General features: G+C 37.8%; 1 protein-coding gene across 1 annotated transcript in view; it reads left to right on the top strand.

Annotated features, from left to right (window-relative positions):
- The window catches only part of TMEM245 (transmembrane protein 245), a 95661-nt gene extending 83966 nt beyond the window's left edge, over positions 1 to 11695 (top strand). Inside the window, exons 14-16 of the mRNA XM_012638526.1 lie at positions 2607 to 2781; positions 6001 to 6195; positions 11097 to 11695. Coding sequence (XP_012493980.1) covers positions 2607 to 2781; positions 6001 to 6195; positions 11097 to 11142 — 416 coding nt within the window. The 3' untranslated portion in view covers positions 11143 to 11695. The remainder of the gene's footprint in view (positions 1 to 2606; positions 2782 to 6000; positions 6196 to 11096) is intronic.
- The last annotated feature ends 5843 nt before the right edge of the window (positions 11696 to 17538 follow it).

The raw sequence follows: 17538 nt of genomic DNA, 5'->3' as shown, positions 1-17538 counted from the left end.
GGCCTTCTCCATGTCTTTCAGACACTACCATTCTTTCCCCTTTGGGTTTAAAATCTGAAGCTGTCATTTTCTCTTTTTCTTTTGTTTCTTCTATTCAGTTGCTGTTCGGGTCCTTTATATTTCCTTAGGATATCTCCCTTCCTTTTGGTATTTTTGATACCACTTTAGTCTAGGTCCTTGTTGGGGTCACATGGTACCTTTATAGCATTCTGTAGTGAAAACTGCTGGTCAGGATGACAAGGTTTAACAACTGGGCAGCCACCCTGTCTGTCACCAGAGCCATGTCTCAGAGCCCTATTAAATGAATCTCTACGTTCCGGAGTTTGATTTTGCTCTTATAGTATACCTCTTGGGATGCTTCAGAAAAGCGTATACAGTGCTTATTGCGTATACAGTGTCGTCTCTGCTCCTTTTTCAATTTCAGCTTTTCCTTGTTGTGAGTACATGAGAGTGCTTCCCCTGCCCCTGTGCTGAATCCTGGTTTTTATAACTTTGTGATACCTTGGAATTGCTTAAGATTTGCTGCCTTCGTGCTCTGTCTGAATAGTTCCTTATTCTCCTCCTTACACAGTGCTGCCTTACTAATCTTCCAATTGGAAAGCAAACCACAAAGCACCTGATGTTGCAGATTTTCTTGTAATAAATTTCTGTGTTAATCACTGAATATGTGTGTTTTTTTAATCCCTTTTGTATTTTGAATTTCTTTTCCATAGTGTTTTTTTCCCAAAAATTCTTCCCCAATGACCTGAATGCTCCGATAGCATTTGTAGAGGATATTATTTTGTATGTTTGGTTACATGGTTAAAGAAATGTGGGAAAATTTTGTTGATGAGAGAAGAAAGATGATGAATTATAAGTTGTACTATCTCTTGCTGCTTCAGAAGTGAAAAGATGGCGAATTATTTCAGCGAATATGGCATTCTAGGGTGTTTCATTTCAGTTATCTTTTCATCAGAGATAAATTTAAAGAACAGTTTGCTGAACATATTCCAAGATTTAAAATAAGGTCTTTAGGTTTCTTTGGAATAAAATGAAAACAGCATTCTCAGGCCAGTAGAAAAATTGAAGCTATTACTAGATTTGGGATGAAGTGGGCACAAGCGTAGAAGTGTCAATTTTTCTGAATCACAATATGATACTGTGTTGGTTTACTTTTTCTTTTATCTTTCGGCATTCTAGAGGGGTGTTTGATGCTTCCCTCAAAATGGCTGGCTTCTATGGATTGTACACCTGGCTCACTCATACTATATTTGGCATCAATATTGTCTTCATACCATCAGGTAACAACCATATCATAGCCTCCACTGTCTTCTATTTAAGGAAAGTTAAGCCATTTTACATACATTAGGAAATGGTCTGTTTCCTTGTTTAAAATACTAAATCTTTTGGCTCAAGATCTAATCTAGTCCCGATTAGGAGCAGAAATATGATTTGTAATGCGTTTATTTATTACCGTACCCCCAGTAGCAGGGTTCATACCCAGCACATAGAAAACACTGCGTAAGCATTTGTTAATGAATGAATGTCTTAGCACTTAGCATAACAGCTAGGTAGGTGCTCAATAAATGTTTGCATTGAACTGATTGGCAGGGAGCAGTGCCCATATAATATACCCATGAGGGAGACCATCCCAGGACAAAGATGAACGCTTCTGAGCGCACATAAGCTGTCTCCAGATCTGTTCTGTTGATACCCTCATTCCATAAGCACCACGTGGTTTAATATCCATCTCGTTCTCTTTCCTCTACATTACCTCTGTTCCTCTCCTTCCACTTTTTCTTCCTTTATTTCTGTGGCCGCTTATTTTCCTAAATATCTCTGCCTTCCACATTTGCCTCTAACACCATTTCCACTCCCCCGCTTTCATCTATGCTTCCTTCCTTACATTCCCAAGTTCATTCATGTTCTTTCCTACTGTGGTATCCACTAACCCGCCTGCTGACATGCAAGCACCCTGTGAGGCAGGCAGGGTAGGCGGTGTTCTTGTTTTATAGATGAAAAACCAAAGTTTTCCAAGGTCACACACCTGGCTGATGGTAGGACCAGAACTAGAACCCAGGTCTGCTTGACTTACAGTCTGGAGAGAAGCCAGATAGAGAGAGAGTACTTGAATATAGTGCTCTGCAAGGGGTTGAGCTTGAAACAAGGGCCTTCAGCTTGCAGAGATTTTTTGTTTGTTTTTAATTACATTTCATTTTTACCGGGAAAAAGCAAGGTAAAGAATATACATTCATGTCTGAGGTTTAGAAACTGATAGCTTTGGACTCAGTACAAATTTTGACACATGTTCTACAGTTATAGGACTGTACATTAACCATTGAGCCAGAATAACAACTGCAGAACACTGAAATTTTATTTAATACTTAAGAACAGATCCATAAAGAAGACACACACTTTAGATTTTCAGTATTAAGTTTTAAGGTATTGAACCTTTATTTAACTAGAAAAGTCAGTCAAACGGGATGTATCATTCCCCTAAAATTTGAGTTTGTGAGTATTTGTTAACTTGTTTTGGTGGAAATTTTTAAGTAGGAGGAGCTACCGCTTAGGTTCGCTTGTTTTGCTGATGATGGTAAGTTGCTTTTCTTCCTTGAATCCTTTATTAGCTTTAGCAGCAATCCTTGGAGCAGTGCCATTTCTGGGGACGTATTGGGCAGCAGTACCTGCAGTTCTAGACCTGTGGCTGACACAAGGGTTGGGATGCAAGGCCATTTTACTGCTGATTTTTCACCTCCTGCCAACATACTTTGTAGATACTGCAATCTATTCTGATATATCCGGGTAAGTATTCCACAGAACTTCTGAAGTTATTGGTGAATCATCCAGGGATTTCTATGGCATTTTTTTAAGGAGTTATTTTTTTCTTGGGAGTGGGTGAGAGAACTGGTGGTAGGATTTTTTAGTGAAGTAGCCTTTTGAGTTCTCACTGATATAATGAAATTTTAATTTAAAATAACATTGTTTACAAGGCATGAATGTTTAATTTTGATGTTACTCAAATTCAGAATATGGTCTGCTGAAACTGTCATAATAGTTAATACATTCTATTTTCTTTAAATAAATTAAAGGTAGAATGGACAGAATCGTAAGTTTATAAAAGAGTACCCTGCAGTTAATTTAAATTATGTAGAAGTTGACTGGGTGTGATAGCTCACACCTATAATCCCAGCACTTTGGGAGGATGAAGTGGTAGAATTGCTTGGGCCCAGGAGTTGCAGACCAGCTTGGGGAACACAGGGAGACCCTGTGTATACTAAATATAAACAAAAAATTTAGCTGGAAGTAGTGGCGTGCACCTGTAGTTCTAGCTACTCGGGAGGCTGAACCAGGAGGATCACTTGAGCCTAGGAAGTTGAGGTTACAGTAAGCTGTGATCAGGCCATTGCACTCCTGGGCGACAGAGTGAGACCCTTTCTCTTGCTCCATGAATTAATATAAAAACATGTTTGCAGACAGGATTTGTCTTAGGAATTTTTCAGAGCTTTGCCCTGAAGGAATATGTGAACGTGTTGGTTTGCATTTCAAATGCTGTTACACTTGGAAGGGCTTCCCTGAAAGACAGTAGTGGCTGTATCCCACAAGGCACAGCGTTTCTCAGACCTAAAGGTTTGGATTGCTTTGTAAAGCAAAGTGAATCTGTTAAAAACTACAGGCTGAGAGCTGACAATGGAGTGCCCCCCGGAACAGACAGCTTCCCGAATGGCTAAAAGCAAAGCTCTTGTTTAAACCACTGTAGACTACCTGTCTCCATTCACAATAACCTAATAAACATGGAGCCAACATATCTCTGTTTAACCCCTCTGTTAAATGATAAACTTACCTTAGAATTTAGAAGTTAACCTTTGAAAGATTTTGTAACCATTTGCTCACGTAGATAGAATTAGTTAAGGAATCTGTAAAAGCCTTTTGAAAATCTGTTAACCTGAGAGGAACTACCTGCTGTTATGTAAATGTGTTACCCCTGGCAATTATTCACTATTCCCTATAAGTTACCATGTAAGGCCTCATTCGGGGTTTTTGAGACCCACGGAGAAGGTCTAGGCCCCCTGAGATCCCACTTTGCTTATAATCTTTATAAACTTATAAAACTATATCTTTGTCTCAGTGTATTCTTTTATTTCTTCCATTTTCCATTTTTCTCTATTATTTTCTTATCCCTTGCAACTCTACCAAAGGGACCCGGTTTTTTGCTGGGAGCTTAGCTACCTCCCCACACCTTTCTCTATCAATCAATCAATAAATGAATGAATGAATGAATGCAAATTATATGCCACCTTGTTTTCTCTTTGGTAAGTTAATGTAAAAAAATAACTGATGTAGAATGACTCTAAAGCCCCAAAGTTCCAGCACAAAAAGAAACAAGCAACTTTATAAGCCAGTCTAAGGGGGACCTTTTTATGTATAAAACTTGAGAGGAAAAAGTTAAAATTAAAAAGGAGAACATCAGAGTATGGTTAACTAGTGTTTAACAGTTGAAATTTGAACAGTAGAAGTAGGAATATGATTTATACTTAAGTGCATTGATTTCTTTGAACTTTGTTGTAAATTTTATATTAAAGTTCACAGGTAGAATTTAAGATATGTGATTTTATCTTAAACTACTTAACTGGCATCATTAGGAAATGAAAGGTTTGGCATAAATTGTTTTAATTTTTAATAACCTTTTATTTGAAAGTCCCCACTTTATTTTTTTAAACTTGAAGCATATTTGATAGAAATTTTTCTCAAAAATATTGTTTAGGTAAAAAGATTTCCTAGCATACATGGAATACTGCACTAAATTCTTTTTTGTAATGAGGAAGACAAATAATTTAGGAATATTATGTATGGTTTCCTGAAGATGGGCTCACCACAAGTGTTAGTTATTTAAGCTGTTATATGTTATAGAATATCCTTCTAGTGTATTTTGTTATTTGTCCCTCACTAAATTGTTCTCATCTGTGTTTAAAACTGGAAACAAACTGAACATGACATATTTCTCAGTCCTGCTTTTTTTTTTTTTTTTTTTTCTTTCTGAGACAGAGTCTGGCTCTGTTGCCCGGGCTAGAGTGCCATGGCATCAGCCTAGCTCTCAGCAACCTCAAACTCCTGGGCTCAAGCAATCCTACCTCAGCCTCCCGAGTAGCTGGGACTACAGGCATGTGCCACCATGCCCAGCTAATTTTTTCTATATATTTTTAGTTGTCCAGCTAATTTCTTTCTATTTTTAGTAGAGACGGGGTCTCGCTCTTGCTCAGGCTGGTCTCGAACTCCTGAGCTCAAACGATCCTCCCACCTTGACCTCCCGGAGTGCTAGGATTACAGGCCTGAGCCACCGCGCCTGGCCTCTCAGTCCCTCTTATGTCATGGTCATTTCTTATTATCATTGTGCTGTGCTGCTATATTCTATCTTATTTTACTCTATTTATGTAAGTGATATTGTGATAAGATGGAGGGCATTTGTGACTCTCCTGTGAAATAAAAATCTTAGGCTTTGTGACAGATATTTTCCTCATGAGGCCTTTTATCCTTATTGTGTTAAAAAGTGTATTTTAGGAGGTTGACAGAAGTCCAACCTATGAGTAACAGGGATGCTATTATTGTTGTCTTATAAAAAGCTTAGTTAACTGGTTTACATGCTAACTTGTGCTCACTTAATTATCCTTGATGGAGGTAAACCTAACCGGTGACTTACAACCTGTCCTAAGCCAACATTAATTCACCTCAGGTAGCCACAAAATATCTGTTAATATTGCTGACTTTATTCTTTCACTTATTGGAGCTATAAAAAGAGGCAGTTGTCACACATTAGTGCATGGGCAAGAAAATTGTTGCATCTCAATATTATTGCAGTTAGTGTTCCTTTATATCTGCATCAAGCTCAGCTAAAGAAAACTGATGATGTAATAAAAAGCCTGGTGCATTAAAGAATGAACATTGTTCATTCGAAACGTATTTCAGATTTACTCCAGTTTATGTGTGTTAACAGTCATGAACTAATTGGTGTACTCTTTATTCCAGAGGTGGCCATCCGTACCTGACAGGCTTGGCAGTGGCTGGCGGAGCATACTACCTAGGCCTGGAAGGAGCAATCATTGGGCCCATACTCCTCTGCATACTGGTGGTTGCTTCCAATATCTACAGTGCCATGCTTATGAGTCCCACAAATTCAGTGCCCACGCCAAACCAGACCCCGTGGCCTGCTCACACTCAGCGGTAAGTTAAAGCAGAATGATCATAAGCTAAGTGTAAACCTTGAAATATCCTGTCTCTGTATTTGGTAAATAGCTTCATCCAGACTTGTCAGGATAAAGGTATTTGAGTACTAATGTGATGATGAAGATTGTAGAAGGCACTAAGTAAATGCAAATTATTTGCAGACTTTTTGGGTTTCATATACCAGGAAAATTTAATACCTATAATTAGATCAGAACTGTTATGTCATAAAAGACCAAACATAATAAAAAACTTAAAAGTGGTTGTGGAACATGGTACACTAGATTGAAGGAGACTCAAGAAATAAGGACACCCTATCCTGTATCTGTGAAAGGTTTCTGGATGGAAGGGGATGGGAGGAATCTATAAAGAACATTTCTGGAAAATTGGAGAAATTTGAATATGGACCAAATATTAAATAATATATGTGTTAAATTTTTTGGGTGTGATAATGGTACTTTGGTTATGTAGGAGAATGTCCTTTAAGGATGACATGTCATGATGTTGGCAACTTATTTTCAAATAGTTCAGCCAAAACTGAGAGAGGGAGAGAGGAAATGACTATAGCAAAATGTTGGCAATTTGTGAATCTAGATTAAGGACATATGGTTGTTAATTATTCTAGTCTTTCAATTTTTCTGTAGGTGTATACTTTTTCAAAATAAAAAGTTGGGACAAAATTATTTGGGGGCACCAATATAGAGTTGCAACTTGTTATTTTGCAAGTACAGATATTAAAATAATTCCGGTCATCTGCTATCACCAACATTTCATAAAATAAACTATAATGTATAAAAAGTTTTCCCAATTTCTCATACCTTTTTTTCAGCTTTTTAATTCAGGTATAACTTACATATGGTGAAATGTACATCTTAAATATACAAGTTGATTTTTTCCCCTATATCCATGTAACCACCACCCATATCAAGATATGAAATATTTTCGTTACGCCAGAAGATTTCTCCATGCTGCCTTTCAGACGCCGCTGCCTGCTAATATTCTGACTATAGTCACTTTAGATTAGTTTCGACTGTTTTTGAACTTTATGTAAAAGGAATCATGTATATGTACTCTTGTGTCAGAACTCTTTTGCTCCTCAGTATATCTATGTGATTCATTCCTCTTGTTGCTTTCTTTTTCCATTGTTCATTCTTCTCTCATTATTGCCTAGTTTTCCGGTGTATAAATATATCACAGTCTTATTTATTCTTTGCAGTATTGATAGATATTTGAGTAGTTTCCAGTTTATGGCTGCTGTGAATCAAGATGCTATGAACTTTCTTATACATGTCTTTTGGTGGATATGTGTATAGTACTTGGGATGTCTGGTTATACATCTCGTTTAACTTCAGTGGATATTTGCAAAACAGTTTTTCTATGTGGTGTACCAGAAATTACATTTTAACAACAGACAAGTAAGAAGGACAGTCTCAGAATAAAGCATAAAGGATTTTAACTTTCCAAAGACTATATTGTATAATCCTTATTATCCTCAGTTGGAAAACACAAATTTGTTGGAAGAGAACGGATATGCATGATAGTGGTGGGTCATGAGGGTTTGTACCTGTGTGCTGGTGTAGGTGTAGGAAATACTCAACTCTGTGGAGCCAACTAAATAAGTTAAATTGGTCACTTAAAACTTTTTATTTTTAGACATCCAAAATTTATTCTATGTCTCTGGAGGGTAGTAGTCAACAAGCCTTGAGATGTTAAAATCAGAAAAGATTTAAACATTTATATGGAGTTAGGGGATGGGGGATAAAAATAAATTTGTGAAGATCCCATTGAAACTTTGGGAGAAGCAGATTCTGAAACATCTTCAAGGAGCAAGTAAGTAAGATACTACACTGCATGATCCTCACTGCTCTGAAAGGAACTATATAATGTTAACAGTCCTCTATTTCCCCAGTCACATGTGGTCTCATTCTGCATTGCTTGTTCTTAGATGAAAAATTCTAAAGATGTGGTTCTTAGGAGCATAATAATCCTGTGATTTGGGAAATAATACAGTATTCAGATGGTTTAGGTAGAACATTAAACATTTTCAGCAATAGCATCAGTGCAGTGTTTATCCCAGTATCTTCCTAATTCAGAGAATTACAGTTTTATGAGCCTTTCTGATTAGTTAGAGCTATGCTTCTTGAATAGGCCAGAAATAAATCATGTCTACAATTCCAGGTTATGGATTTTCTTTTCCTGGAGATAATTAGAAGTTTGTTTGAGGCCATTGTTAATTCAGTAGGGTTTTATACATACACACACGCACCCCCCATCACCGTGATACCCTATACATCTAGAGATAACATTGAGAGGGAAAACTCTCAGTTACTGTTTCTAAGCTTATTTCAGTTTGTTTTCTTTCTCCTGAGCCCTTTTGGAGGCTTTCTTGGCCTGGAGGCAGAATTGAATAGTAGGTATGAATTTCAAGGTTATAGCTAAGCTCACTTGTCAACAGAAAGCACTCACTCACTAGGCTAACCACAGTCTAAATCTTACTTCCTGCATCTTTGCCCTGAGGCAGAAATTTTCATTCATACTTTAGAGGAAATGAATAGTTATAGATTCAAACTTGCAGATGTCTTAGAAATGTAAGAAGATATCAGAGGATAAATTAAGAAACCTATTGGGTGTTCGAAAGTTCTGTGTACTATTGGCCAGTTTTTGACTATTGGTTGCAGATTCTTTAGGCCTTTCCAAAATTGAGTGCTACCTAAAATTCATATTGTCTGAGATGGGTTGTAGCCAACTTTGCCTGTACATAAATGTAAAAATAAAAACTTGGGTGAGACTGTGAAAAATAGATACACAGAGCGATGGTCCTGGTGGGGTGAGGGCTGATTTTTTTTTTTTTCTTTTCAGACATTTGGCCATGTCTGGAGACATTTTGATTGTCTTAGATGGATGTAGACCAGGAATGCTGCTAAACATCATGCACAAAAATGTCAATAGTGCCATGATTGACAAACATTGATTTGATATAGATAGATAGATATTAATGCATATAAACATACATGTGTGTATGTAGATCTTTGTTTTTGGACATTTTTTTCAGAACCTAGAAATATTTAAGGAAACAAAATTCATTCCAATTCTTAGATATGTCAACATGTTTCAAAATGGTGAGTTTAATCATGACACACATAACCCTTTCAAAGCCTCAGGAGTCAAAACCAGGAAGATTACCTATTTTTCAAAGCTATTCCTTTGAAAGTAGAGTTGTGCTAGATAGAGGTATGCTTCAGATGTGCAAGAGGCTTAGGGCACCATCCTTGAAAGAGCCTTGAGGTAGCTGAGCACCCTTGAATGTAATCTCTTTTCTAGAACGTTTTACCTGTGCCCCTCTTGACACTGAAGTACTTTCTACATAGTGCTAAAAGGTTAGTCTTTATCTCTGCCCTGCCTGCGTAAGCCTCCTAAATATTTGCACGAACTGAAAATCAAGAAAACAAAAGGAATAAGGGAGGTGGCATGATAGTGGAATTGCATTGAAGTTCAGATTATTTGCTTTATGAGTTTTTAGGTAATTCTAATGAAAGCTTTTTGCCCATGTTTTATTTCTACAACTGTGAGGTGTTCCCTGAAGTTTTGGAAGACTAACTTTATATTCTGTTTTAGCTCTATTTCTAATGAAAAAGTTGATTCGTTTGTTTACAGTAACAAATAGTTGGTTATTGGTATGAAAATAAAATTAGCTTTATTTGTAATAAAAAATCTCAGAAGGAATAACATAACCTAGTGATTTGGCTACAAATTAATATAACTGGAAGATGGTGAAATTGTTTTGAAAATGCAAGCATTGTAAAATCATATTTTTCTGTATTCCTAATTTGTACTGTCGTCGTGAAGGAGTAACATAACTTCTATCTAAAAGGATGATAATAAACTGTGCTTTTTATCTGCATCATTTAAGATAGGTTAGGGTTAGGCTACATATAACCAAAAAACAAACAAACAAAACTCCCACCAACAATAGAACCCAAAGTAACAATGACTTAAATGAGCTAGAAGTGTATTTCTTGTTTGGGTAAAAGAAGTCCAGAGGTAAGCAGGGCAGGGCTCATATGACTGTTCCACAAACAAATGGGCCCAGCCTCTCTCCATCCTGATGTACTTCCAGCCTTGGTGTGAGGCCTTTTTGTCTAAGATGGGTGCTTGAACTCGTGTTCATTGACAAATTCTGACCTGGCCATTTGGATGCCAACACAGATATAAACCTGACGGGTGACTTATCCCAGCTCAGGCATGTAACTAATGTAGCAAACGCAAGCTAGCTACTATAGTCCTGAAATAGGCACCTTATGTATGCAGCAGACCACCTCCATCCAGCCCAGATATTACCTGCCAGTTAGCAACATTCACTAAGCTTGTCAGATATGGATCAAAAACAGTACAAGATCACTTGATGAAAAGACCTACCCCATTTCTTCTGCCCTGAACCATATCTCTCAGAGCTTGGACTCTATTGGATCAAACTTCCTATTTTGTAGTAACATGTATCCACTTAGTATTTAATTTTTGGTCTCTTAGTGTTTTTTTTAACATCGTATCCACTTTCTATGCAGTGGGAATATGGAAAAGCTGAAGAAGATTGCCCTTCTGTTTTAAGGAACTGCCCACAATTGTACAACACTTACACTTAACTTCTCATTAGCCAAAACTTAGTCACATGGTCATATGTAGGGAGTCTGGAGAAATAGTCTTTTAGATGGGAGATGATAGATCCAGCAAAAAACTAGAGTTCTTGTTACTAAAGATTGACAACTAGCAGACTTTGAAAGAATACTCAGTGAAAAATATTAAGAAAAAATAGTGACTATATAGTCTCCAGGTCCTTAAAGATTATAAAAATAAGACACTGTTGTATGGTAATTAACTAGTTATTCCATCTTTTCCTCTTTTAGGACTTTCCGTGACATTTCTGAAGATCTGAAATCTTCAGTAGACTGACAGGATTCCCACTGCAATGATTTTTCTAGGAATTTCAACTTTGACAGTGAATTCAGCTCAGCTGTGGCCTCCTGCCCTTTCAGCTGTGCTAGCAAGGAGAACCCAGGAAAGAAGCAGAAGCCTCCTGGCCTTACATACACAACGCCTGGACAAGAGAGAACTTGCTGTGGGCTGCTTTGCATTTTAAAACACTGCTTGAGAGTTCGGAAATGTGGTTTGCTCACTTAACTGTTGCTAAGATGGCTTGAAATGTTTCAGTTTATACACTGGTACCATGGCTTGAAATTTTCCCACTTTGGTTATCTCTATTATTATAGTAAGTATTTATAAAGTTATTTTAAGAACTCTAAATTACCTGCCGTCAAAAGAATATACAGTGTAATTTTCTCTTACTTTAAGAAATCTATTCTTAAACTTTTCTAAGACAGTCACTTTTCAATGAAGAGGGCTTTCACTTTGAATGTGTAGTTGTGTGAGCAGGAAAAATCAATCTCTGTCCTTCTTGCACAATGTATCGTCCCTCTTTAAGAAAGAATAAATCTTAAGTGTAAGGTGGGGTGGGTTATTTGATGTTCAGTTGAAGGTTGCAACCATAGGAGACACAAAGACTGAACCTCTTCCCCTTCCTTCTCTCTCCATGCCCCATTATACGATTGCCAAAATTCTAAAACTCGCCTGACCACATCGAAGTAAAATAATTAAGCTGCTATGAATGGTAAAAATATGATAGAATTCATGCTATCATTAAGTTCTTTCTTTCCAAATGTTTTAAGTGAAAAATCTCAGGTATAGCAATACTCTGATTTGTTAAATATATCCCTGTTTCATTATTTGGAACTCTGCCAGTTATTAGCAGAATTTTATATTTATATAGTGTTTTTTTTACATCACTTAGCACAGTGCCTTGCACAAATGACTCTAGATGAATGCCTGTTGAACTGAATTGCAACTTTTAAGTATCGCAGATATCACAATGACAAGCATAGTGCTTTACATTTTACAAAGTCCTTTTGCACATATTATGTCACAACCACTTTACATCAGCTTTCATATAGCTTTATGGCATTTTACAGTGGTTTCACACTAGTGGGGAAGCTAAGGTTTAGAAAAGTGACCAACTCCAAGTCATAAAGTTTAGTAAAATTTGGCCTCAGGTCTTTGGCTCCATAGTCAGTGAACTCCGCTGCCCTATAGAGTGTTTCTTCTAACATCTGGGGCAATTTTCACAGTGCTGTAAGATAGAATAGATGTTACTCTCCACTTTTTGTGAATGAAGACTTGTCCTGCAGTTCATGACAAGGCTGGGACTGGAACCCGGCTCTTAGCTGTGCCCTTTCTACTGTTTAAAACAATCATTAGGCCCTCCTTTTGGCTCCTGGGGGAATATGGAGGATAAAAGGGTTCATAAATGTCCAAGATTTCCTTTTTGGAAAATATTTAAAGGTAGCAATAATTTTTTCTAAAACATCTTTTCACTAAGAAGTTAATGGTAAGTAGCTTAAATTTATTCTTACATTAAAGAAAAGCCCCATCTAGAAAAGGCTACCCTGAGGTTTTTGGACTGTTTTTTATGTGGTAGACTACATGCAGATCTCATTTCTATTATGACTCCTTCAACAATTATAATCTGCTGTTCCACCAAGCGTTAGATTTGGTCACTAAGTAATCCATTCTCCTCTTTAATCAATTATTCAGTCAGTCATTCACTCAATACAACATTTCTTGAGAGTTTGCTAAACTGTAGGCTCCATGTGAGGGACTGCACCGAGTGCTGGAGATAACTCAGAAGAAGGCCTCTCCTTAAATCTTAGCCAGATCACGTGTTATACTAAAGTTAAATTATTGCATTAGAAGGTTAAAAAAGAAATCAGATTTGTTTTTGTTATACTAGTAAATTTATAGCTGTAATTAGCACATACTCAAAAGAGGCAAATACTATACACAGTGAGTTGGTGTATATATACAAAGTGCTTTTAGCTGTATAAAGTGGTATCACAAAACACTAAACGAGCTAATATTTAGCTGTTGCTGAGATAATTATTAGAATGAATACCATGTTCTTAGAGGAGAACTCTGAGCTCTAGGAGAATAGCTTAGAGCTTCCAAAATTAGCAGGTGATATAATATCACTCTGAAATACCAGGAGCAGAGGTGCCCCAGAGTGCTACACAGTCCTGATCAGGAAACTTGAACCTCTCCATTGCTACAGCAATAGCATAAGGACTAGGAAGATCTGCCAGCTAGGGAGGTCTTCTTGGAACTCTCAGAACCGGAGAGAACCAGCATGTTTCCTCAGATTCAGTGAAGAGGTTTTACAGAATTTTCACAGGGCATAGAGATGAAGTGGTATGAAAAGGTAGGAATCTTAAGTTCAAGTCTCAAAGATAACCTACCCTTAGAGTCTCAGTCAGAATTTGACCCAGAAAGAGGAAATTTCTCTTGGAACAAATAATGCATGGGTAAAGTAGAAGTAGCCTTAATAAAAACCAACTATAGAAATCTATCATAATATCTTGCATTTTATAGATTTACTAATGATTAAGACCAGCCTGTGCAACACAGTGAGACTCAAAAAATAGAAAAATTAGCCAGGTGTGGTGGCACACACCTGTAGTCCCAGCTGCTTGGGAGGTTGATGTGGGAGGATCACTTGAGCCCAGGAGTTTGGGGCTGCAGGGAGCTATGATCACACAACTGCACTCCAGCCTGGGTGACAGAGCAAATTCCCTGTCTCTGAAATAAATAAATAAAGATGAGTTTCAAGTTTACATTCACTCTTCATTTGTAAACTGAATGAGGGGACGGAGGAAAGGAGATAAAAGTTTTCCATGCAGATATGCTCCTTTCTTTTCTGAGAGAGAAGGTGGCATGGGATCTTCAACATAAATTCCATGTCATTATGAGTCCTGCTTGAGTTCCAAAATTCCTATTGCTTTCTGTTCCTGGAAGTGGTCTCTGTCAGACTGCCTCACGTACCATCTTAGTGATCGTTAAAATTGCAAGGTTTCCCAGTGCCCTCTTCGATGAGAAGTGGTTAGCTGGCCAAGCTTTCCCTTGACTTCTGAGTCTAGTGTGGGTTGACTTGGACAGTGGGAAGATAACCAAGGCATGTTACACGGAGACGCTGTATTTAAACAAACTCTGTAGGCTTTGGGAATGCAGCTGCTTATTCTAGTTAAAGGGCCACTAAGTGAACACACTGGGACCTGTTAGCCTAGTACCTCTACTTCCCATTTTGGTTATATTAGTGCCTCAGGAATGTATCTCAGTCCATGAGAAGTTAGATGAGAACAAAGTAATTTAGGTGAGCTATCCAGAGCTTTCAACCTCAGTGTTTATAGGAAAAAGCCCTCAGGGCTTCTCATACTCAGGCCCTGATCTTGTGGTCTGCTTTGAGTGGCCTCCCAGGACCCTTACAAGAGACTTACAGTAGGACTTTGAGGGTGGAAATAGCCTCAGGTAACATAACTCCAAATGTTCCAGCTAAAAGCAAATACTTTTTATCAATATCTTGTCCTTACACATTTTGCCATCAAAATATATTCATTTTATTAACTTACTGATTATTGAGAATGTACAAAAAATACATGTGATATCTGAAGCCGCTGAGCAATCATATTTTGATTGTTTGAAAATAGAATTATAAATCAAGATGTGCTATGTATTAGAGTCTCATTCTGTGCTAGAATGGGCCATATATAATTAGGTGATCTTGTCATTTTCTAGAGAATAAAATTCGTGGGTTTTAAAGTGTCTTGTCTGAAACAGCCAGTTAGTAACAGAATTCAGAGTAAAATACTTCTTTTTTCCTCTGTACATTGTTCTACTTCTCTTCCCTTTTCCTCATAGTTGAGCAGCTTTTGGCAAAACGTGTTATAGCAGTGGTTCCAAGAGATGTTAATAGATGTTGTAAGAGATAAAAAGTATGTATGGGGGAGGGGGTTCCATGATCAATTAAAATTGAGGAATGCTGAGTTTATTTTCTTTCCATAGGACTTCCAAGAGTTTTTAACATGTCGTTACACGTTGTGAAGTTGTAAGAGGGGACAAAGACTGACCTTATACTGCACACACCCACTTCCATTTCTCCAAGCATCCACAAGTCCTTTGGGAAACATGGCTCTCAATCAAGTGTACTACTTTTTTAGAAGACATCCCTAGTAGAAATACTGAATGGCAAATCTTACTGGGGTACCATGTAATGTGTAATAAATCCCGAAGTTTAGTGAGATGCCAGAAAGCAAGCATATTTGCCATTCAAAGCTATACTTAAGGTATAGAGATTATTTTCCACCTATGGTGTGTACAATCAGTATTTGTGTTTAATTTTGCAAGTTTTTCAAGGATCAATTAATGTGCAAATGCAGTGGTTATATATTGATATTACATTTTAATAATGCTTTTGTATGGCACTTTACAGTTTTCAGACACCTTTGGTAACACCCTGTGAGGTAGGCAGTATTATCCTCATTGTACAGATGAGGCACTGGAGGCTCTGAAAGATTTTTCTGTGATTTCCCCCGAAGTTTATCCCACGAAACAATGGAGCCAGAATTCAGTTGCAGAACTTCTGACTCCAAGTCCACAGTTCTTTCCTCCACACCGGTTTCTTATTTTTCTCCCACCTTTATGTTTTACAATGAAAGGTATGGAAACAAATCCTAAAGTAACATCATTTTGGCTTATCAAATACCATTTTTTTATTGCGGTGACTCAAAGTGTAATTCTTACTGTACCTATCTCAAAGAAAACCCTTCTTTGTCCTTTGCAGTGCCACTTATTTAGGTGACTGGAGTGTATTCAAATACCATTTGATTTTGAACTAAATTGGATATATAGTTGTAATTGTTTATGTAATTCTTTGAAAATGTATCATTTTTGCATTCTCAGGCAAAGGAGAGATGGTTTGAAAATAAAAAAGAATATTCAAATACAACAATAAATATTCTCACACAAATGCTGTTTATTAGCTTTAACTTGCTTTGACATTCTACTGATGTATCTTCTTTGTAAATGTAAAATATTTATATTTTGAAATAAAATTACTAGTGTTGGATGAATCATGTGGTAAAGAGTCTCCTATCTGTTGAGAAACTTGATCTTTATTTATATTAATAGAAGCCAAACTTTCATGAATACATCCATCTATCTCTTAAGCTTTATATCTTGCCTTTTGGCACCAGGCTTTCACTGGATGTTGATGAAATACAGTCAGCTTCCGTAAGGGAAGGTGTGTCTGGGGAGTGGATGCTGGTCACCTTAAAGAGGGTGAAGGCCCCTCAGCACACAGGGGAAGTTGGCCTTGTGGTAGGTAAGGAAGTGGTGAAGTGGGTGGCTGAGGAGTAAGAATTGGAAGAAAAGAAAGTTGGATTAAGGACCTGCACTTCTTGAACGGACAGAAGCCTCCTAAACTTGGCTATCTCCAATGCCAAAGACACCTGTACGGTACTGGTAGATGAAGCTGAACAGACAAGTGGAAGCAACGCAAAGCACATTTCAGCAGTGTTTGGGAAAGAGGTTTCTGCCACCTCAAGTTGATGGTATCCTGCTGATCAATCTGACATTATGGAAGCAGAAATGATCCCGACCCAGGTGTAAGGGTGGACTAGCCAGCCTGAGATTCTTTTTTACTGATAGGTTCTCATTGGCAGATACAGTAGTTCACAAAGCATTGCTTCATGCTTCTCAGTCTATTGCTTAAGCGTAGAACTCCTTCACAGAGTGCATCCTTCACACACCTTTTGGCTTTGCTCCTGAAAACCTTAGGGCAGGGGTGGGGAACCTGCAGCCTCAAGGCCACGTATGGCCCTTGGCCAAATCCAAACTTCACAGAACAAATATCTTTATTAAAAGGATTTGTTCTGTAAAGTTTGGATTCAATCAAAAGGCTGCACTCAAGGATCCAGAAGTCAGCATGAGACCCCGAGGCTTAGGGTAAGTAAAGAGTGTCCCGCTTTGCCTGCTATCCTGGGGCTCTGTGTAAGCTCAGAACTGTGCTTCCAGATTGATTCTTAGCTGCCTTCTTAAGTGAATTCAGTCAGAAATACACACTAATGATCTTTTCATGCCCTGAACAGTTAAGAAACTGCTCGTGCCTGGCACTAGGGAAAAAGTAATTTTGGTTTTGAAAAGTAATAGTGTTGAAAAGTAGAGGAAGCCGTTCATGTTGTATTTAATTTCCTTTTGAAGAGTAAAAATAGTAAACAGGCTAAACAGTAGCCTGAAACATGGTGTTCTTCTCGAGTGCCCAGATGCTCCTTAAGTGATTGCATTTTCAAATGTTTCACCTTCAATCCCACTTAAAGTGTGAGAAATATATGATCAAAAAATGAGGGTGGGCCGGGCGCAGTGGCTCAGGCCTGTAATGCTAGCACTCTGGGAGGCCGAGGCGGGCGG

This window comes from Propithecus coquereli, unplaced genomic scaffold (genome assembly GCF_000956105.1).
Source record: "Propithecus coquereli isolate 6110/MARCELLA unplaced genomic scaffold, Pcoq_1.0 Scaffold130, whole genome shotgun sequence".
Taxonomy (NCBI): Eukaryota; Metazoa; Chordata; class Mammalia; order Primates; family Indriidae; genus Propithecus; species Propithecus coquereli.
Note: the sequence above shows the minus strand (reverse complement) of the source record. Positions and strands in the feature narration are given on the sequence as shown.